At 37.4% G+C, this 21,730-nt stretch overlaps 1 protein-coding gene and 2 non-coding genes across 3 annotated transcripts; all 3 read left to right on the top strand.

The window, feature by feature from the left end:
* The first annotated feature begins 296 nt into the window (after positions 1-296).
* On the top strand, positions 297-12,944 carry LOC113760741 (clathrin heavy chain 1). The gene is made up of 30 exons (XM_027303438.1): positions 297-571; positions 950-1,154; positions 2,306-2,394; positions 2,564-2,642; positions 2,744-2,871; positions 3,962-4,060; positions 4,155-4,263; positions 4,620-4,699; positions 4,798-5,025; positions 5,119-5,184; positions 5,350-5,466; positions 5,626-5,823; positions 5,935-6,051; positions 6,249-6,308; positions 6,553-6,639; positions 6,788-6,871; positions 6,957-7,091; positions 7,180-7,242; positions 7,322-7,426; positions 8,037-8,149; positions 8,253-8,505; positions 8,590-8,726; positions 8,801-9,079; positions 9,157-10,159; positions 10,409-10,894; positions 11,002-11,172; positions 11,254-11,439; positions 11,800-11,922; positions 12,082-12,192; positions 12,345-12,944. The coding sequence occupies exons 1-30, from the start codon at positions 527-529 to the stop codon at positions 12,507-12,509; spliced, it is 5,121 nt and encodes a 1,706-aa protein (XP_027159239.1). The 5' UTR covers positions 297-526; the 3' UTR covers positions 12,510-12,944.
* Positions 12,945-14,643: 1,699 nt separating this feature from the next.
* TRNAK-CUU lies at positions 14,644-14,716 on the top strand. The gene has a single exon. It is a non-coding gene; the product is annotated as a tRNA-Lys (tRNA).
* Positions 14,717-14,795: 79 nt separating this feature from the next.
* TRNAS-CGA lies at positions 14,796-14,877 on the top strand. Its single transcript has one exon. It is a non-coding gene; the product is annotated as a tRNA-Ser (tRNA).
* Positions 14,878-21,730: the final 6,853 nt, after the last annotated feature.

Genomic DNA, 21,730 nt, shown 5'->3' with positions numbered 1-21,730 from the left:
CTTCAAAGTCTTTCAGCACGTCTTTTCACTAATCCTAGATTTTTTTTGCCTTTTTGTTATTTTGTCAATAAGTATATATGCATCCCCTCGCCCGCTCGGTCCAGATTGGATCTCGCTTGCTCTAATTTTCGACAAAAATATCCCATCTTTAATTCCAAACAACGAATAAATAATTTATTTAATATATGGTATTGAATTATACGGCCAAGGAAAATATATGAGCACTGCCATCGCGCACTCATTTGCTTTCTTTAGAAGAACCCTCTCTCCTCCTCCACTCTCTCTCTCTCTCTCTCTCTCTCTCTCTCTCTCTAGATCTCTCTTGTTTCCTCAAACAGTTCTCCCTGTGTTTCTTTCTAAAATATTGCTGGCTTTGTGAGAGGGTCCGAGGGTTTCGTCCCCGTCTCAGATCTCACAGCGTTTTGAGTGGTCTAAAACGCTGTCGTTTGACAAGCTTTCGATTAGCGATTTATTTACGTCGTTCTCAGATCCGGAGCTTTGATCTCGGAGCTTCGATTTCGCCACCATGGCGGCCGCTAACGCTCCGATCACAATGAAAGAGTCCCTTACGGTAACCTTCCTATTCCGCCTTGATGTTCTTGAAGAGTTCTATATCAGTTGCGATGTACTTAATTTTGATTTCTCCAATTTCAGTCTTATAGACTTCATTGCAACGGTCACATGCCTAATTATCAGTTTTACGTTTGTAGTATCGGATGTAGAATTGCTCGATTTGGTTTGTCATTTTCGCTTACTGTCACTTGTAATTGTGGCAATTTTAGCTTAGATCTGTCTGGCTTTGTTTGCTTTCAGATCGGTCGTTTTAAGGATGTAGTTCGAGGCGAAATTTTTTTGCCTTTTGAGCTCTTTTCGCGTATTATATTTGAGAATATGGGATTTGAATATCAATTGTGTTGAAATTGTCTTGTGTTTTGACGTGGAATTGCAGTTGACCAGCATAGGGATCAATCCGCAGTTCATCACATTTACCAACGTCACCATGGAATCTGATAAATATATATGCATACGGGAGACTTCGCCACAAAACTCTGTTGTAATTATTGATATGAATATGCCAATGCAACCTTTGAGGAGGCCAATTACTGCTGATTCAGCACTTATGAATCCTAATACTAGAATATTAGCTTTAAAAGGTATGGAATTCATGTTTAAGTATTTTCGCTGACCTTGATTCATTTTTTATGTTGATTTAATCAAACTTGTTTAGTAGCATAGTTGATGTTGCATCGGAAAAGCTTAGAGGAGGTGTTTTCGGTCTGTGTGTTGGTTTGGCTGTATGTATGCCCTCTATCCCCTACAACATTTTTCCTTAACAAAGGGCAACTCACTATTAAAAGAGGTTTGACATGGAAGGATATTTTGAAATATAGGTCATGAGGTGGCATAGGTTATCTTTCTCATTCTTATTCTAAAAATAAAAAAAAATGATGCAATGATTAGTGTTAAGTTGCATGGGGTGATTTTATTCAGCGTCCATGCTTGACTCTCCCTGCTGCTTGATATTTTGAAGGCAGCATAAGTGGCATGTATCATATTTAAGATGGGAACTGAAACTGAAATGCCTTCTAATGGTCTTAGTATCCGTTTTCTAGCATGATATTTATTCTTATCGTGGACATGTCCTTGCATATAGATTTTGGTGAATTTTATATTATGTTCATCTTCTGTTCAAAAAAAGGATCATCAGCAATTTAAAATTTTAGTCTTTTATTACTTCCCTTGTCAGCATAGCATAGTGTACGGACTCGTGATAATTTTTATCAATTTTGCACTGCCTGTTTCAAGTTATTCCCAACCATACGTCTTAGCTTTGTTCAGTGCATGGCAGGGTGTATTGCCTTTGTTCGGTACAAATGGCTTTGCTCTGATCAGGCAATGCATTAGTAGGCTATATATCAGCCCGTGTATGATGGTTTTCATTTTTATATAGTAGAAGCAAATGAACTGTACATCCTGTCACACGCATCATCTAACTAGTATCCTTGTGCAAGATAGTTCAACTTTGATATACTTAACCATCCTAATAAGTAACAGGCTCAAGTTTCTTTTACTTTCTTTTTTTAGAAATTTCTACCTTTTAAATACACTTTATGTATCATATACCATGACTTACATTCGCTGTTCCTGGTATTATGTTTAAAATTTTTTCATCTACTACATCCTGTTTTAATTTCTTCATGTACTGTGTCCTGTTAACTTCATCAGTATCTTGAGTATGTGTGGGAATATGAGAGTTTGAATTCAGGTTGAATGTTTTACTGATGCAAGATTTTCCTGTCTGTAGCTCAACTTCCTGGAACTACTCAAGATCATTTGCAAATATTTAACATCGAGGCAAAAGCAAAAATGAAATCATATCAGATGCCTGAGCAGGTAACTGCTTTTATTATGTGATGTTGGCAGTTTATTTTCATTTGTTATGTCGCATTTTTACGTTGTTCTTCATATGCTGTATACCTTTAGTTTACATTATGATTTGTCATAATTAGGAGTGCTAGTCATTTGATGTTACCATGCTTATTCTCTGAACTTTATTCCATAGGTTGTATTTTGGAAGTGGATTACCCCAAAGATGTTGGGCTTGGTCACACAAACATCAGTATATCATTGGTCTATTGATGGTATGCTTTTCTTCGTTCTGATTTTGTACATGTAGTACATGCTAAACTTACACAAATTTTCTTGGGATTTATCTATTTGGTTTTTGTGCATTTCTTTGCAGGTGACACTGAACCTATAAAGATGTTTGATAGAACGGCTAATTTATCCAACAATCAGATAATCAATTATAAATGTGATCCTTCTGAAAAGTGGCTGGTTTTGATTGGAATTGCACCTGGATCTCCTGAGGTTTGTTTTGTGTTCATACTGGGAAACTGTTTTGCTCCTGTACTAGGCATGCTTCTAGGTTGTCTCTTGTTTTTGAAGCAACTTGTATATGGATTTTGAGCACTTCTCTTTTCTTCTTAGGTTTGGAAGTTGTGGTGAATATCTTGATTGTCATCTCCAATGCATTGATATGTTTTTTTTACCTCTTTCAATTTATTTATTGTTGCTTTTGTAACTCACAACATTGTGCATATGTGGTTCTTGTATGTTTTTCTTTTTGTTCTTCTTTTAGTAGTGATGGAGATTCTGTAGTGAAAGTGTTATTATACTAGAGGTTATCCTTCAACTATTTTACGAAGCTTATGGATTTAACTCTTGTGGTTTAAGAAGCCTGTTCCTGCTATTTCTCTTGCATTAGTTATTCTAGGTGTCATTCTAATGTTTGGTCAGTTAGTATTGCCGTGAAGGATCTTCATTGGGCATTCTTAAAAGAATGTGGTAGTGAAGAGTATCCACTGAATGATTGCAACTACTGAACTAATGACTTGAACCTTTCATACCTCAAGCATCCAAGTTAAGAGAGAGTGAACTGCATCTTGTCGGCAATCATATTATGGAATTATGGAGTGTGAGTTGTATGTAAATATCTGCCTGTGAATTTTGGGGGTACGATGACGAAGTCTTCTGAGTAACCAGTTATTAGATGCCAAATGAATCATAATTGAGCAAAAGATTAATTTGGCACTTAACTTGTGATTTTCAAGCTTGCTAAGGGTGTGTAGTCTTATCTCGTATGTGAAATCTAAAGCTTGCGCTTGTGCTGGAAGCTACTAGTTAAATGTATGGTTTCAGCAGTTGAGCTGGTGTTTCTGTGCTATCTCGGTGATATTTTCCCAGTTTTTTTGATCTCTTTGCCCTGTTCTATGATCTCTGTCTTGCCAAGTTCTCCTCCCAATCCTTTTCATTTTTCCTTCCCTTTGGTTCCTTCTGTTCTTCTTGACGACATTAATTTTGTTGTTATTTGCCTTTTAGGATAATGAACATGTTGGTTTTTCCTTTTTTGGCTCATCTTTGATTCTTTACCTTCTTTGGCGCACTTGCTATGTAACAGAGGCCTCAGCTGGTAAAAGGAAGTATGCAACTCTATTCTGTGGATCAGCAGCGGAGCCAAGCACTTGAAGCTCATGCTGCATCATTTGCCTCTTTCAGGGTATTGATAATAGTTTGACGTGGTAGAGTTGCCTTGATTTTTCCCTGAGCAAGTTGGTTTATGTGTGTGTGATTTTTCTCTGTTCATCACACAGGTACCAGGAAATGATAAGGATTCCATTCTTATCTCTTTTGCAACAAAAACCTCCAATGCTGGACAGATTTCCTCGAAATTGCATGTTATAGAGCTTGGAGCACAGCCAGGTGTTTAAATTGACCTTTGATCCTGTCATTTTTGAACACTTTGCCTCCTTTGCCTTTTTTGGTTTTGCTTATTCAGTATGATATTTGTGAGTTCTTTGGCTCCAAGAGAGCAGTTCATATAACTATGGTCATGTCTGTGTTCCTTTTTTTTTTGGGGAATAGGACTGTCTTTTTAATTAAGTTTGCTGCATATATATACCCCCCCCCCCCACACAAAACAAAAGGGGGTGGTGATTGGTAGCATGTTGGGTGTTTACGCATGTGTTGCATGATTTTAGGGCCTATTATGTTTGCTGGATATTTTTTTTGGGCTAATTTGGCTTTTCTAGTGGTTTAACTGTTTCTAGTGCTTGCAGGGAAGCCATCTTTTACAAAGAAACAAGCAGATCTTTTCTTCCCTCCAGATTTTGCTGATGACTTTCCAGTAGCTATGCAGGTATATTGTAATAACCTTTTTCTTATTTTGTTTTTTGATTGGACGCTTTTTCCTTGTTTTAAATATCATGTTTAACAGAAATTGGTGGTTGATAACAGATTTCCCACAAATATAGTTTGATATATGTGATCACAAAGCTTGGACTTCTCTTTGTATACGATCTGGAAACAGCTACTGCAGTTTACAGAAATAGAATCAGTCCAGATCCTATATTTTTGACGTCTGAAGCGACATCTGTGGGGGGTTTTTATGCCATCAATAGACGAGGCCAAGTGTTGCTTGCCACTGTGAATGAGGCAACAATTGTACCTTTTGTTAGTGGCCAAGTACGTTTAGTACTTGCATACTATGAAAACTAGTGATTCAACTTTTTTTCCATATAATATTCATAGTTCTGATGCTTTCTTTTGTTTTCTCAGTTAAATAATCTAGAGCTTGCTGTGAATCTTGCCAAAAGAGGGAATCTTCCTGGTGCAGAGAATTTGGTATGTTAGTTTTTCCTCTGAAGGGTATTTGTGTTATAGCATTGTGTAGCACCTCTCTGTCGATGGAGAACTTCATTGATATAGCTGAATCAATAATATGATATAAGCACCACTCATTTGTGATGATATGCATTACTGAAAACACTTTTGCATTTTCTGTTTCAGGTTGTCCAGCGTTTCCAGGAGTTGTTTGCTCAGACAAAGTACAAGGAGGCTGCTGAGCTTGCTGCTGAATCTCCACGAGGCATCCTTCGTACTCCTGACACTGTTGCAAAATTTCAGGTACTTGTTGCATACATGGAATAGGTCTCTGTTTGGTTGCTTTTTGGTAATGTCAATTTGATTTTACTGTCTCTTCTCATCTAAACTATGGGTATTTTTTTTGGGGAGTTGATTGGAGATGCTAAATTATATCAAACATTTAATTTTTCTTATTCGCAGAGTGTTCCCGTCCAAGCTGGACAAACACCACCCTTGCTGCAGTACTTTGGGACACTTTTAACCAGAGGAAAACTGAACGCATTTGAGTCATTGGAGCTGTCCCGTCTTGTTGTCAACCAGAACAAGAAGAATCTTTTGGAGAACTGGTTGGCTGAGGATAAGCTTGAATGCAGTGAGGAGCTGGGTGACCTTGTGAAGGTTTGCAATTTGCTGCTTATTCTGCAATTTTGATGATCTATTGGTCGTTAACAGTCTAATATTGGCAGAGCATTTTGGTAAGTTTTAACTTACATTTTATTTTTTTGGTAGACTGTTGATAATGATCTTGCACTTAAAATATATATAAAAGCAAGGGCAACTCCAAAAGTTGTTGCAGCTTTTGCTGAACGGAGGGAGTTTGACAAAATATTGATTTACTCCAAGCAGGTTAGCGTCATTATTAAATTTATGTTTACGCATGGAATGCTTTCTTTGCCCATATTGCTGATTTCTAGCAGACAAATGCTGGTTTCTTACTGCTGTCATTGATTTGTTATGGTAACTGGTTGTGTACTTTGTTTTACTATGTTCATGATAATGCTTAGCTAGCAGGATTCATGTATTGATTGATCTTGCTGAAACAGGTTGGCTATACACCCGATTATCTTTTCCTTCTGCAAACAATTCTTCGTTCAGATCCCCAGGTATGTATGGAATAGTAATAGAGAGATTATGTTCATCAGTTTCTTCAAGTGCTTATGTACTTAATTAGTGTCAGGCTGATGTTACGTTCCATGTGTAGTCTTTCTCTGATAGTTCTCTTAATATTGTTTGTTTGTAATTGGGAAATTTCTTCTTCTAGTCAACGTGGTATTGCATGAGATCATTCATCTGTAGTTGTACTCAATGGTAGTGAAGATGAATGACTTATTTAATCTGCTTTTCCAGGGAGCTGTTAATTTTGCCCTCATGATGTCCCAAATGGAGGGAGGTTGTCCTGTTGACTACAATACTATAACAGATCTCTTTCTTCAGGTTAAAATGCGTGCTATTTCTGATCATCTAGTGTAACTTTCTCAGATTGTGCTCTTTTATTAGAGAATTGCTTCGTGTGCTCTGCTTGCTGTACTTTCTTTAATATTGTAATATCCAACTCTCTGTAACATTTATTGATGTTCTCCAGAGAAACATGATTCGTGAGGCAACAGCTTTTCTGTTGGATGTTCTGAAGCCCAATTTGCCCGAACATGCTTATCTTCAAACTAAGGTTGCTTAAGTACAATCTAATCAAAGCAATTTCCATTTGTTTATCCTTTTAGGTTTCCACATGTTTGAAATTTTCTTCTTTATAGGTCCTGGAAATCAATCTTGTCACTTTTCCTAATGTGGCTGATGCAATTTTAGCAAATGGTATGTTTAGCCATTATGACCGTCCTCGCATTGCTCAGCTCTGTGAAAAAGCTGGCCTTTATATTCGAGCTCTTCAGGTTGATTTTCATTCATGAAATTTTTTCCTTGTATTGCTGTACATTATTCTAGTTTTCTATCAACCTGAACATTCAATTGTTTTTGCAGCACTACACTGAATTGCCAGATATAAAGCGTGTTATTGTGAACACTCATGCAATTGAGCCGCAGGTTGGTTACTATTTTTTTTGGATAGCAACATGAACTGCGCATTGTTGGACTGGATGTAATATTTTCTGTTATATTCCAGGGTCTCGTAGAATTCTTTGGGACTCTTTCTCGAGAATGGGCTTTGGAGTGCATGAAGGACCTTCTTTTAGTGAATTTGAGGGGCAACCTTCAGATTATTGTTCAGGTAAATATTCCTGTCTTTGTTTTACTTTTCGAGGAAAGGTTTTTTTTTTTTAAAAAAAAAAATAATAATTTTGGGCAATGGTGAACTGCTGAGGTGATTGTACCATGTCTAACTATATGTTGATTTACTGTCTGGAATTGCTTGAAATTATGTTTCTTCTTGTTGTTAATGTTGTTGGACCTGTTTTTATATATATTTTTTCTTTTTTCTCTAAGTGGGGGTGGGGGTGGGATGGTGGATTTAATTTCCATTTTTGATGGATGGTCCTGATTGTTAGACAGATGTTCCTCTTCCATGAAGAGGGCTTGATTGGGACAATGCAAAGTATGGGTGATGTGAATACTGTCAAGTGCTTACACTCCCATTGTGTGAGATGGTTGTCAGAGAGGATAATTAAAAGATAAAATTGAATTAAATGATTTAAAATATAAAATAAATGGGCAATGGATTGAGGTTGAGTGTAGTTGATTTGCTGCTTTGTTTCTCTTGTTACCTTTGTCTCCAACTCCTTGCTTTCAAGCAGTAGATTTCTTCCTTTCCCTTCCTCTGCTCTTTCCTTGAACTAAACCTTGCATTAGAACGCAGCTTACCAATCTCTCGGTGCTTGCAGGTTGCCAAAGAATATTGTGAGCAATTGGGTGTTGAACCTTGTATAAAAATTTTTGAGCAATTCAAATCGTATGAAGGATTGTACTTCTTCTTGGGGTCTTATCTGAGCTCAAGGTGAGATATGTTGGAAATGAAGTGACTCTTCTTCGTTTTTGACTTGGCCATTTTCTCTATTTTTAGTCTGTTGCCTTCATATTTTAAACTCTGGTTGTTGCAGTGAGGACCCTGACATCCATTTTAAGTATATTGAAGCAGCTGCAAAGACAGGGCAGATCAAGGAGGTTGAGCGTGTTACAAGGGAATCAAATTTCTATGACCCAGAGAAGACTAAAAATTTCTTGATGGAAGCCAAGCTTCCGGATGCTAGACCCCTAATAAATGTGTGCGATCGATTTGGTTTTGTTCCAGATCTTACACACTACCTGTATACAAACAACATGCTCCGGTATATTGAAGGATATGTGCAGAAGGTCAGTTGCTTTTGAGAACCTACAATTTTTAGTAAATGGTGCATACACTCTGAAGCTGAATTCCTTTTTTTCATGTGTACATAGGTCAATCCTGGAAATGCTCCACTAGTTGTGGGGCAGCTGCTAGACGATGAATGTCCCGAAGATTTTATTAAAGGCTTGATTCTCTCTGTCCGTTCGCTTCTTCCTGTTGAGCCTCTCGTGGACGAGTGTGAGAAAAGGTGCTTTTTCGTTGCTAAAACAACCTGTACTTAGCATGTCGGTGGACTTATTAACTGTGAACTTCTGATTGCAGGAACCGGCTTCGGTTACTTACCCAATTTTTGGAGCATCTTGTGAGCGAAGGAAGCCAGGATGTGCATGTGCACAATGCACTTGGAAAGATCATTATAGACAGTAATAATAACCCTGAGCACTTTCTCACTACCAACCCATATTATGATTCACGTGTTGTGGGCAAATACTGTGAGAAGCGTGATCCTACCCTTGCTGTTGTTGCCTATCGGAGAGGGCAGTGTGATGATGAACTCATCAATGTAACAAATAAGAACTCCCTGTTTAAGTTGCAGGCCAGGTTGGTTGGTTTTCTGTGCTTAATTTGCTGTTTGGTCTGCTGATTGGTTGGTAATGCTTTGACTTGTTTTTTTGTAGGTATGTAGTTGAAAGGATGGACGGTGATCTGTGGGAGAAGGTCCTGAACCCTGAAAATGAATATAGGAGGCAACTCATTGACCAAGTTGTATCTACTGCTTTGCCTGAAAGCAAGAGCCCTGAACAAGTTTCTGCTGCTGTCAAAGCATTCATGACAGCAGATCTTCCACATGAACTTATTGAGCTTCTTGAAAAGATTGTGCTTCAAAACTCTGCGTTTAGTGGAAACTTCAATCTGCAAAACCTACTCATTTTGACAGCCATCAAAGCTGATCCTTCTAGAGTTATGGACTACATTAACAGGCTTGACAACTTTGATGGACCTGCAGTGGGGGAAGTGGCTGTGGAGGGCCAACTATATGAAGAGGCTTTTGCGATTTTCAAGAAGTTCAATTTGAATGTGCAAGCTGTCAATGTGTTATTGGATAATATCCGAGACATTAACCGTGCCGTAGAGTTTGCATTCCGTGTTGAAGAAGATACCGTTTGGAGCCAGGTTGCTAAAGCCCAGCTCAGGGAGGGATTAGTTAGTGATGCAATTGAGTCCTTCATCCGTGCAGATGATGCTACACAATTCTTGGAGGTGATACAAGCTGCTGAAGATGCCGATGTCTACCATGACTTGGTGAAGTATCTTCTGATGGTTAGGCAGAAAGCAAAGGAGCCCAAGGTGGACAGTGAGCTCATTTATGCATATGCCAAAATTGATAGATTGGGTGATATTGAGGAATTTATTCTCATGCCAAATGTTGCTAATCTTCCCAATGTGGGTGATCGCTTGTATGATGAGGCCTTATATGAGGCTGCAAAGATCATATTTGCTTTCATTTCTAACTGGGCCAAGTTGGCAAGTACACTTGTGAAGTTGAAGCAATTTCAAGGTGCTGTTGATGCGGCGAGGAAGGCCAATAGCTCAAAGACATGGAAAGAAGTTTGCTTTGCTTGTGTTGATGCTGAGGAGTTCCGTTTGGCTCAGATTTGTGGGCTTAATATTATTGTACAGGTATTGTTGATTTCTGCTCCTTGGATAACCTATTAATAGCAGTCACGTTGTTATCTGGACCCACTTAACATAACATCTGGGGGCCTATGCTAAAACAAAATCCGGGGGCCTAACGACTTTTGGCGTTGACTATGTATTGAAGTTCTTTCAATTTTTTTGGAGCAGTTAAAGCTCTCCTAAATAAAATAGAACTTGCAATTAAATTAAAATTTATCTAAATTTAGAATTATTCTTTTGTGAATGTTATAGGTGGATGACCTTGAAGAAGTCAGCGAGTATTACCAAAACAGAGGATGCTTCAACGAGTTAATCTCTCTTATGGAAAGCGGTTTGGGATTGGAGCGTGCGCATATGGGCATATTTACAGAACTTGGAGTCCTTTATGCAAGATACCGCTATGAGAAGCTCATGGAGCATATCAAGTTATTTTCTACCCGTCTTAACATTCCCAAGCTTATCCGAGCTTGTGATGAGCAGCAACACTGGAAAGAGCTTACCTATTTGTATTTTCAATATGATGAATTTGATAATGCTGCCACTACTGTCATGAACCATTCGCCAGATGCTTGGGATCATATGCAGTTCAAAGACATTGTAGTAAAAGTTGCAAACGTTGAGCTATACTACAAAGCAGTGCATTTCTACTTGCAGGAGCATCCTGATCTCATAAATGATCTTCTGAATGTCCTTGCACTTCGTGTTGACCATACAAGAGTGGTGGATATAATGAGAAAGGTTTGTCTTCGTGCAGTAATGTTATTTTTCTGTTGTAAATATTTTCTTGGCTTCAATTTTGAGAAAACAGGCATTTGATTGCTGAAGCATTTTTGTCTGAATATTAGGCTGGCCATTTACGACTGGTGAAGCCATACATGGTTGCAGTTCAGAGCAACAATGTTTCTGCTGTTAATGAGGCACTCAATGAGATCTATGTTGAGGAGGAAGACTATGACAGATTACGTGAATCAATTGATTTACATGATAATTTTGATCAGATTGGCCTTGCACAGAAGGTAATGTTTTGTTTCGTCACTTAACAAAATTTTTATTTGGGGTTTGATCACTTCTTAGCCTATTTGCTTATTTTTGTGCAGATTGAGAAACACGAGTTGCTTGAGATGAGACGTGTTGCTGCTTATATCTATAAGAAGGCCGGTAGATGGAAGCAATCAATTGCACTGTCAAAGAAAGACAACCTGTACAAAGATGCAATGGAGACGGCTTCTCAGTCTGGAGATCGTGAACTTGCCGAGGAGCTGCTCGTTTACTTTATTGAACAGGTATATTTTCTGGGAAGCTTCATGATGTCCATGAAGCTGGCAATTTTAGTTTGTGGAATGCGTTTGGTGTTTGTAAACATGTGAATAATCGGTACAAGCTTGTTTCACTGCATCCCATATTTCATTGAACTAGCTCCCATGATGTTGATTCTGGGAAAATAGTTCTTGATCTATGTTGAGAAAGGATTAGAACCCTTTTATTATGCACATCACTGGTCTATTTGCATGTTCTTTTCTTTTGCTTCCCCTCACTTTGGTAGGCTTTTTTACAATGCTCATGCAAGTCAGGAAGCAAAAATAGTCCCCTGTGAACTTTGATACATGAAGCAATTATCTAATTACTTTTTGGTGATTCTGCAGGGAAAGAAGGAATGCTTCGCATCATGCCTCTTTGTTTGTTATGATTTGATTCGTGCGGATGTTGCTCTTGAGCTTGCTTGGATGAACAATATGATCGACTTTGCTTTCCCGTATCTCTTGCAGGTCTCACTTTCTTTGTGTGTCTATAGGATTGCAACTGAAATTGGATTATATTTCTTCTTGTAATTATGTTTTCCATTTGAAAAAGTCTGGACCTGCTTGCATTTTCTGTGGTTTGCTTTCTGCTTAGCAGTCAATTTTTTGGGGCTTCTTTTTATGCAGTTTATCCGTGAGTACACTGGCAAAGTTGATGAATTAGTCAAGGACAGAATTGAAGCTATGAATGAAGCAAGGGCAAAAGAGAATGAAGAGAAGGACGTTATTAAGCAGCAGGTACTTGTTGTTCCTTTATGAGGAAGATGCTCTTGTTTTTGAGATAGAGTCTGACCTGAGAGTGGGAGCTCCACGTCTTAACAACGTTTTACTGCCTGTTTTCGGTGTCTTTTTCCCTCTAATGGTGCTAATTTGCTCTCTGTTTACTGCAGAATATGTATGCTCAGTTGCTGCCACTTGCTTTGCCTGCACCACCAATGCCGGGTATGGGAGGGGCAGGTATGGGAGGAGGTTTTTCAGCCCCTCCACCACCAATGAGTGGAATGGGTATGCCGCCAATGCCACCTTTTGGAATGCCTCCCATGGGCTCTTATTGAGGGTGAAGATGTGTGGTCTGAAATTCGCAATGCAATGTGCTTTGGGCTGAAATGGGAACCGACAGATTGGGCCCTTTACACATTGAGTTTGTTGGTTACACCTCTTTATCATTTTAGTCCCGATATTTCCCAAGCAAGTTCATGGGCCTGGATGAAGGTTGACATAAAAATAATGCCATTTTGTGTTGTTTGTCGTAGGGTGTGGATATTTCTTTTTTCTATTTTTGTAATATTCTTTGGTAGTGGAGGCAATTTTTTGCAGCTGGTAGGCGGCAATCAGAGGATAATATGTATTCTATGAAAACGTGGTGGTCCATGTTAGTACATTTTTGTACTGTTTTTGTTATGTGGGTCGATGTAATACTGTTATTTTTAGCTCAAGTTTCTTTAGCAGGCGTCCTACGCATTTTTCTATAAACTGGCTTTCGGATTTAATTCTGCCTCACCTCGCTACTTTCTCATTCTTGAAGCAGTTGATGGCATACCGTGTGAACTATGCACTGCCAAAAATAAGGTGATACCCATGGCTATGGACTGGGGCTAATACACCCGACATTCACTGTTATTTGCTCCCAAAGTTTCCTCTCAACGTGAATCAAGGGAAAGGATCAATTTTCCCGAAAAAGCAATCTATGATTTATGCATTTTAAAGTTATGGTTCTACCAGGATTTGTGATTTGGAGGTTCAGCGAAAATAGAGGAAGAAATAGGATCGGACCATATGGGTGTTTTAAGAGGACACTGGGTAATGAAAAAACTGATAAAGAATAGAGAGTGGATAAAGAATTGCATGCAGATTTGATTTCGCTTTTTAAGCTATCGAAGTGAGTTTGTTTACGAAATTTTCCCACAGTAATAGTACTTCGCTTTATAACCTATTAGTATTCAAAAGGAAAAAAAAAAAAACTACTTAGTCCGCATAAGACTTTTCAAACTTTTTTTTGTGTCCCTTTACAAAAGGCTTCTAATACTTTCTTATTAGTACTTCAGTTTTTCCAAATTACTTCTAAACCTGAATAAATAACTATGTGGCATCTTAAAAATAGGATCAAACAAATTACCTATAAGAATTTATCACAGCAATTTTATTCTTTCAAGTATATATCTCAGTAAGGAGGGAGGAAAGAAAAAAAATGAAAAAGTCAATAATTTCTTTGATTATACAATAATACATGCTATATGATTAATAAGAAAAGAAGAGGAGAATATATGCCCAAATTCAAAATCTTTTTATGCCTGAAAAAAATAATCGTTCTACTATCAATGGTAAAACAAAGGCAAATGATTAACCGTGTTGAAATTCTTGTATAAAGAGCGCTAATTTGGAACAATAAAGTTTAGAATTAAAATATTATTTTTAAGTAGATTTGGTGCAACTCATATAATAAATTCTATCCCGTAATGCCAAATAAAAGAGAGTAAAAGATAGAGATGGTGTATCATGTAAATGTAGAAATAGATTTTTACATTAAAAGTCAATGTGGCATCAAATACATTAGAAAAGATATATTATTTCAGCCTTGTGTTACCTTGGGAATATTTTCTCTAGAACTGAATTATTTTGGGAAAAAAAAAACTCCTATTGAAGCACCCATAAGCAAATGTATGTAGTAGGACTGCAGGAATTTGGTGAGGATCTCAATGATGTTTTGCTGGAATCCTTTCCAGGACTGATGGGCACATGAGCGTCAAAGTGGCGTTGTGGGGGTACCAACCTCATCCTTAGGCTTAGGCTGGCTGTGAGGTGGATGATTCTGCTGCTTCTTAGCTCATAATTCAGCTGAGGTCCCAAAGACGTACATTTGTTTTTAGCAGAACCGTGAAGAAAATTAATTGGTGAAAACTGAGACCGCAAAAGACCAAAGAGTTGTTTAAGACGCTTGAATAAGGAAGTCAACGTGCTTAACAGGACGAATAGTGAAGAGTAATATATATATCAAGCGATTGGCATTGTGAATTTAGTGTTATTTACTAGTAGTACTGTTTAGTTTGACCGTGGGCGTTAAGCCCTAAAAGACCATAAAGGGCAGAAAGTAAGAGGACTATTCATTCGCATTTCACCAAGCCTGTCAACTCTGCTGTAATATTGCAATTTGAAAAAGATTTTTGTTGGCATCAACATTTAGTCACAAGTGCCCGTCTAGCTCAGTCGGTAGAGCGCAAGGCTCTTAACCTTGTGGTCGTGGGTTCGAGCCCCACGGTGGGCGCTTTTTGGTGTTTCTCAAACATTTTGTTGCAAGATATATATGTGAGCACAAAGGCATCGGGAGTGCAAATTGGAACACCGTCGATATGTCCGAGTGGTTAAGGAGACAGACTCGAAATCTGTTGGGCTTTGCCTGCGCAGGTTCGAATCCTGCTGTCGACGTATGGTACTTTCCGTCAACTGTTGTGTTGTTCCTTTTGCTGAGATGCAAGATGTTGTTGTTCACTGGACACATCATGCCCAGAGCTGTATCTTTTGAAAGATTATTTATTGTTCCGAAAATTTTCTAAACTTTTTAGCCAAAGCATTTTTTTTTTTAAAGAGTTTAAACACAACTTTATTATGCATGTGTTTCTTAAGTATAAATAAGTGAGGACGAGATTAAAACGGTTATTGTACCAAAATAATATTAGTGAATGATAAAGCTACGTGAGAACAAAAACACACACGGTATATATGTGAACTAAAACAATAAAAAAGATCACAAAGATAATAATATATCTTTGTAGGTATCAAGTTCATAGCGCGTAAAACGGGGGAGGGAAAGACAAGTAGAGTGAAGAAGATCATCATGATGTATTTTTGGTCAATTATCATGATGTATTTTTGGTCAATTTACTCTATTTCTACCTAAAATCATATTTTAGGAAGGCCCACGGCAAATAATAATGAAAAGATAAGAACATATGTACGAAACCGCATAAAAAAGGTGTACATTATTTTATAAAAACCTTTTCAGCATTGACCCGTGTGGTAGACTGGAATTAATTACCACTAATTTCTGATACCCCACTTGCAACCCCATAGGCGAGTTGGAAGTAGGGATGTATGCGAGCCGAGCTACTCGCGAGTAGCTCGGTCAACGACTCGGCTCGAACTCGGGTTGACCGAGTTCGAGCCGAGTTTCGAGTAACTCGAATGAAAATCGAGTCGAGTTTCGAGTCGAAATAGCCCAACTCGAGTCGAGTCGAGTAGCTCGACGAGCCGGAGTTATTTAAATAATATATTTATAATTTAAATAATATATATGTATTATAATTATAAAATGACCATTATGGGTATAAGTTATATGAAATTTACAATATATCATTCTTTATAATAAAATCCTATAATGGCAAAAAAGTAATAACATAATTGTAAAAAGACCTAAAATGAAAAAAATTTTCGAGCCTCGAGCCTAAAGGAAATTTTTCGAGTCGAGTCTCGAGTATCGATTTTTTGGGCTCGCTCGAGCTCGAGTCGAGCTCGAGCTTTGGTGTATATGAGTCGAGTCGAGCTCGAGTATAGCAATACTCGAGCTCGACTCGGCTCGATTACACCCCTAGTTGGAAGCCACTGAAATTGGAAAATCCTACTAAAGTCGTACAATTCTCCAGAAGATTATTACTCCCTCCGTCCGACTTTGATAGTCCTGTTTATTTTTTCACACAGTTTAAGAAAAAGTAATTAACTTTGTTGGAAAAGTAAACTTAGATTGCTACTTTTCTAAAATACCCTTACATTAAATATGGTACAACTTTATGAGAACTTGAATTGATGGTAAAAAAAGAATCAACTCTCATTAAATGGGGTAGGTTTATAGTAACAACTACTTACATTGAATAAGGGTATTTTAGGAAAATTAAAATACAACTACATTCTTTAATTGAAAAGTGGACTATAATTTGGGACAGATGAAAAAGGAATACAGGACTATCAAAGTGGGACGGAGGAAGTATTACGTATTATTGATATAGGTAAGAGGAAAATCACCATGTACGGCTTAAATGAGCACATTTTGCCGCTTTTAAGAAAGAAAAGAAGAAGAAAAGGTGAAAAGGATAAGCATACATGTTTATTCTGTAGTTATCCTCCTCCATGCGACGAAGAAGTGTCGTAATCTCCGCCGCGTGGATTGTGGAAACATACGCCATAAACAAAATGAAACCAAGTCAAGGGACGTTATTGTATCGTCGAACTGGTTGGTTCATTAACTAGCTCTTATGTCGGCAGTTGGCAAAAAGACTATTATTGGTGGTTTCCGACAATTACGTTATCTTCCTCAGCCCATAATAGATTAATCAAATTTGTTCCCACTCAATCTTCTTTATCAAAACGAAAGAATGCTTAATGTGGTGGTACTTTCCGTTTTTTGCTTTTCCTTCCTCATTTGTATTTTTTGTTAGCACTCTCTTATCTTATGAAGCTAACGTGGCACCTAATGTGTAGGTTAGGCGGTAATCATGCACGCACTTATAAAATTTGGAAGCTTCGAGTCTTTCATAGCAATATCTGACTACCAATTAAAATTATCATCAACCTTTTCCTTTCTTTGCTTTTTTGCTTTTCCTGTAAGCGGAAAGTTTTAAAGTCTTTATAATCCTTCGTGCCTTCTCATTCAATTCAACCCTACCGTCAACAAATTAATTCTTTTTTAGCCTACAAGAAACTTGTACATGAAAAATGAAAAGAAGTCGAATGAATAAACGATTTCAGTCATTATTTATTTGTTTAATGTCTGTCTGTATCAGTTAAATTAAATTCTGAGACATTAATTATTAACCGTGCGCTTCCGAGTTCTGAATGCTGAAAAGAAACCAATTCCACTCGCCTTATTAGCTAAGGTTACATACATGATGATTATCCTTCAAAAAACATAAACAGTAAAAGCATCCAAATTTATTACGTCACGTCACATAAATGATGTTGCCTTTGTTGCCATTCTAATTCGACAGTTTTGTCCGCGTCAATTCAATTCGAAGGCCAAAAACGTCAGCGTAGCTTCATGGTAATGAATTCTGAAAAATCAAAAGGAATCTGAGAAATTTGGACGGTTGGGAATCCTCCATTTGCTACTACAATACAAATATACAATACAATACAATGTTGGCCTTCTTCTCCTTTTCCCCCAGACAATTATTAATGATGCATTACTCCCCAGCTCTTTATGAATTAATTTGTGGTGTTGAATTATCCCCCCAGCTCCCTACTTTAGTCCAAATCAGATAAACGACATGTGATGATATTTACAAGTCCAACTGCGGTCCAAAAGCACCAAAGATCAATATATATATATATAACTGCACATAATTCGTTTAAACAATTATGCCTCTGAATCCCATATATATATATATATGCATATACGCAACCAAATATTTAAATATTATTCCTAGTTAATAATACAAGTAAATAAAAGGAGGAAAAAACAAAAGGAAAACTTGTGCTACTAGTATCTGCTCTTTCTTTTTTTCTTCCTTGATAAAGAAAAAAAGAAGAGCCAAAAATAGGAAAAAGAGCAGGAACTCAGGCGACCTCAAACAGGAGAGTCAACTCGGAGAGAAGCTCGACAAAGCGGACAACTGGATTGACTTCTGAGCCACTCGTCTATGCACTCGGAATGATAACGGTGGTTGCAATCAGGCAAAACTTTTACCTTTTCACCGTCCTGAAAAATCCCAAGGCATATCGCGCATTCTCCCTCGTTCGGATTCGCCGACAACGCCCGGTGCAAAATTATGGGCAAGTTGCTAATCGCATTCAGATCCAAACCTCGAGGCGCGGGCGGCCCCGACGGCGCGTGAGGAAGAAGGCGCGGGCGGGAACTGAAGGGAGGGAGCCGGCAGACCCACCTGGCGTACAAGTAAATAAGGGTTATGAAAAGGATTACGCAAAAGAGAACCACCGCGAAGAAGAGGGTGCGGCCACGGATTTGAAAGTTACTGTCGTCGAAATCTGAGTAGTGCCAGTGAAATGTTGGGGAGTCTTGGTTTGACATGGCAGTAGGAGCTTTCGTTTTTTGTGGCGATGGTTTTAGAACGGCCGTGAGGGTGGCGGAGACATGGCGGTGGAAAAAAAGTGAGAGCAATAAAATGGTGCGATGGGTATCGAGTAGTAGTGGCAGTAGCAGGTACGTGGAACGACCACATGTGTGGGTGGGGTACTGAGTATATAGACAAAGTGTCGAGCAGAACGAAGTAAACACTTGTGGTGACTCTTTGTGAGTTGGTGTCCCGATTCCGTGGACATGTTACGGCTGTTTCCATGATTGTAAGAAGCCCACTCGCAATTTGAGCGCGTGGGTACATGACAGCATCTAAAAGGGTATTTTAGAAATCTTGAGTGAGATTTTTAGATTTATGGGATGAGAGAGGAAGATAAAAGCACAAGGAACGTCGGGATAAATAGAAAAATATTTTTGTTTTCTTATCAAAAGAACGTTAGTCAATTATTGTATCCGATGCTGTGTGCGCAATTGTATATTTTGTGTTCGGATAGAGTATTGTTTAAAATATTATTTGAAATAATTACTGTAGTATTTTTTTATAATATGATGTATGTGAAATAAAAAATGATAAATTTAAGAATATATTTATGATACAAGCGAAATATTATTCGAAATAATTTGACAATCCAAACACGAGTATTAGTAGTATTATCTTCTCCGAAGAGAGCTAAAAGAAATAGAAAAATAGAAAGATGAAAAGTCTATACGAATGATTTTTCTCCCTCGCTCGCACAATTAATTAATGACATAAACGGGATCTTTAAGGAAAATGATGCGGGTTCACTTTGCTTTTGATGCTTTGCTTGAAAAAGCAACGATAACTGACGAACCACAATTACAGAAAAGGAGGTCCAATGAGTAGCTTGTTTTATGCTTTTCATGATCAAAGTCAAGGCTGCCTAAGGCTTTCTTTCTTGTCATATAATAGTGCTGCTGAAAATGTCATGTTTTTTTATTTTGAACTATTCTAAATTTATTTATATTTTGAAATAATATTATTCACATATTTATTTATATTTGATACTAAATTCAAATTTAAATTTTGAATTTTCAAGGGAACCATGTACCATCAAATTCAATTTGCTGAGATACATAGCCAATTAGCAGCACCTCAAGAAAGAACTTGAAATCCTAAATTCTAGAGCCTCGGGAAAGAGATGACGAGCACCAAATTTTTATCTGCGGGAGACAAGGGAGAAGGACGACTCTGCTTTGGCGGCCGTTGGAGCGGACAGAAGACGTAGGACTGGGAGGAGCCGAGGAGGAGGCCAAGCGGAAATACACTACTATAAAGCTAAGAGACCAATTTCTTCGAATTGCTAGGAGTTTTCGTGAATCCAGAGGAATCTGGGGGAATGCAATGCAGCTGTCCTTCTGGCAAAGCAACTTTAGAACTTTTTGATTACGTACTTCCTATTTAACCCCCCCCCCCCCCAATTCCCAAAAAAAAAAAATAACTTTAGCTGAAAATTTGTCCTCTTTACATCGGTTGTTTTAGATTTTATAAAATCTGATTATATAGAATAATTAAAATTAGAAAAAACTACTCTTTAAGTGATAAAATTAGAAACTATAAGTTTCAGATATTTTAAACTGTTTTTTTTTTTTGGTCTGTTTCAATAATGGGCCAATGGCACTTTTTCTGCGAGATGACGACATGCAAAGTTCATTTCAGGCCCAACTTCTTAATATATGGCCATCTCCTCTTCATTAGAATGCCGTGTACTATCCAAGTTTTGGAACCCACGAAAATGTTTTTCTTCATTATTTAATTTAACATTATCATATTTTACTTAAAATTCACTCTAGTAGGACGAGATGTAGAAAAAGTGTACAACAATTGCAAGAATTGTTTATGAACGCGTTGGGTTGTTAATCAGAGAAAATCTGATGGAGGGAGAGGGATCAAGGACGTTTTGATCCAATTATTAAGGTAGAACGTCTAAAAATTAGAGATTTTGAATTCAAATTTCCTCTCTGTTTTTTGGATTTCATGCTAGGAAAAAGAAATTTTAAAACAGAGGGAGACGGAATAGTTTGCTTTTTGAGAAGCATGTGAAGATAGCAAGGGACGATGGCCCTCTACGGTTGCATGACAAAAGCATTAATATTAACGCACGGGTTGGGTTGGGTCGGGTCTGGGGCTGGGCCTCACTAGGGTAATCCACTAAAACACGTCAGGCCCCAAAACTCGAGTGACGTGACCTGACATCCTCGTATCAGACTTGGGTGGGATCAACTATGTTTTCATTTTCCTTTTCTTGTCTTAATGCTTGCAGGTCCTTGGATTTTTGTAGGGCCAACTGGCCTCGGTGGCTATATACCTCTGTAATTGATTTTGTAATCACAAGTAAGTTGTGTGGGTGTTTGTATGTGTAATTATTTGAAAAATTATTTTACTTATATGAAGAGCATGTTTATTGATTACTTTTTTTAATCTCAGACATCATTTGATAAATATTGTTACAATAATTATTTTAAAAAGATAAAAAAAAATAATTCCAAGCTAATTAGCCTCAACTTGACCACCAAAAGTTTAAAAAAAAGGCAAGAAATAAAATTAGAAAAGTACGTTTAATTATTCTATCTTCTTATCCCAAAATTTTAGGGATACGTTTTAGACTCTCACACAAATCTTTAAAATCTAATGCGATAAAATATAATTACTAGGAGAGTTTTATTATGCTTGTTTGTAACTTTAAAAAATCTTTAAGTATTAACTTCACTTTACACCTATAAAAAAAAAATGTATCACTTTTCTACTTTGCATTCTAAACTCTTACTTCTACACACTTTATATTCTAAACTTTTAAATTTATCCAATTTAAATTCAACCAATAATTACATTCGCAAAATTAATGAGATAAAGGAGGATAGTGAAAGCTAATGACAATGTACCATTTTGTTCTGATTGCAATTTCTTTGATCGCCTTTAGGACATTGTCATTGATTTATACTCTCAATCACTGCTATTATTAGCAAAATTAATGAGATAAAATATGGTATAAATTAATGACAATATATGCTTTACTTTTACTATGATACGCTGACACTTTTGACCATTTCCAGCATATTATTATTAATTTTTTGTGTTCTCTATACCATTAATTTTACTAAAATTGTCATTGATTGGATTTGAAAGAGACAAATTTGAAAAGTTTAGAATGTGACATATCTAAAATTAAGATTTTAGGATGCGAAGTGAGAAGGTCATATAAGTTTGGAAGTTTTTGGTAGAGTTAATCCAATCTT

The sequence above is a fragment of the Coffea eugenioides genome, chromosome 2, assembly GCF_003713205.1.
Source record: "Coffea eugenioides isolate CCC68of chromosome 2, Ceug_1.0, whole genome shotgun sequence".
Taxonomy (NCBI): Eukaryota; Viridiplantae; Streptophyta; class Magnoliopsida; order Gentianales; family Rubiaceae; genus Coffea; species Coffea eugenioides.
The sequence above is the reverse complement of the archived record's forward strand: the minus strand, read 5'-3'. Positions and strand labels throughout refer to the sequence as shown.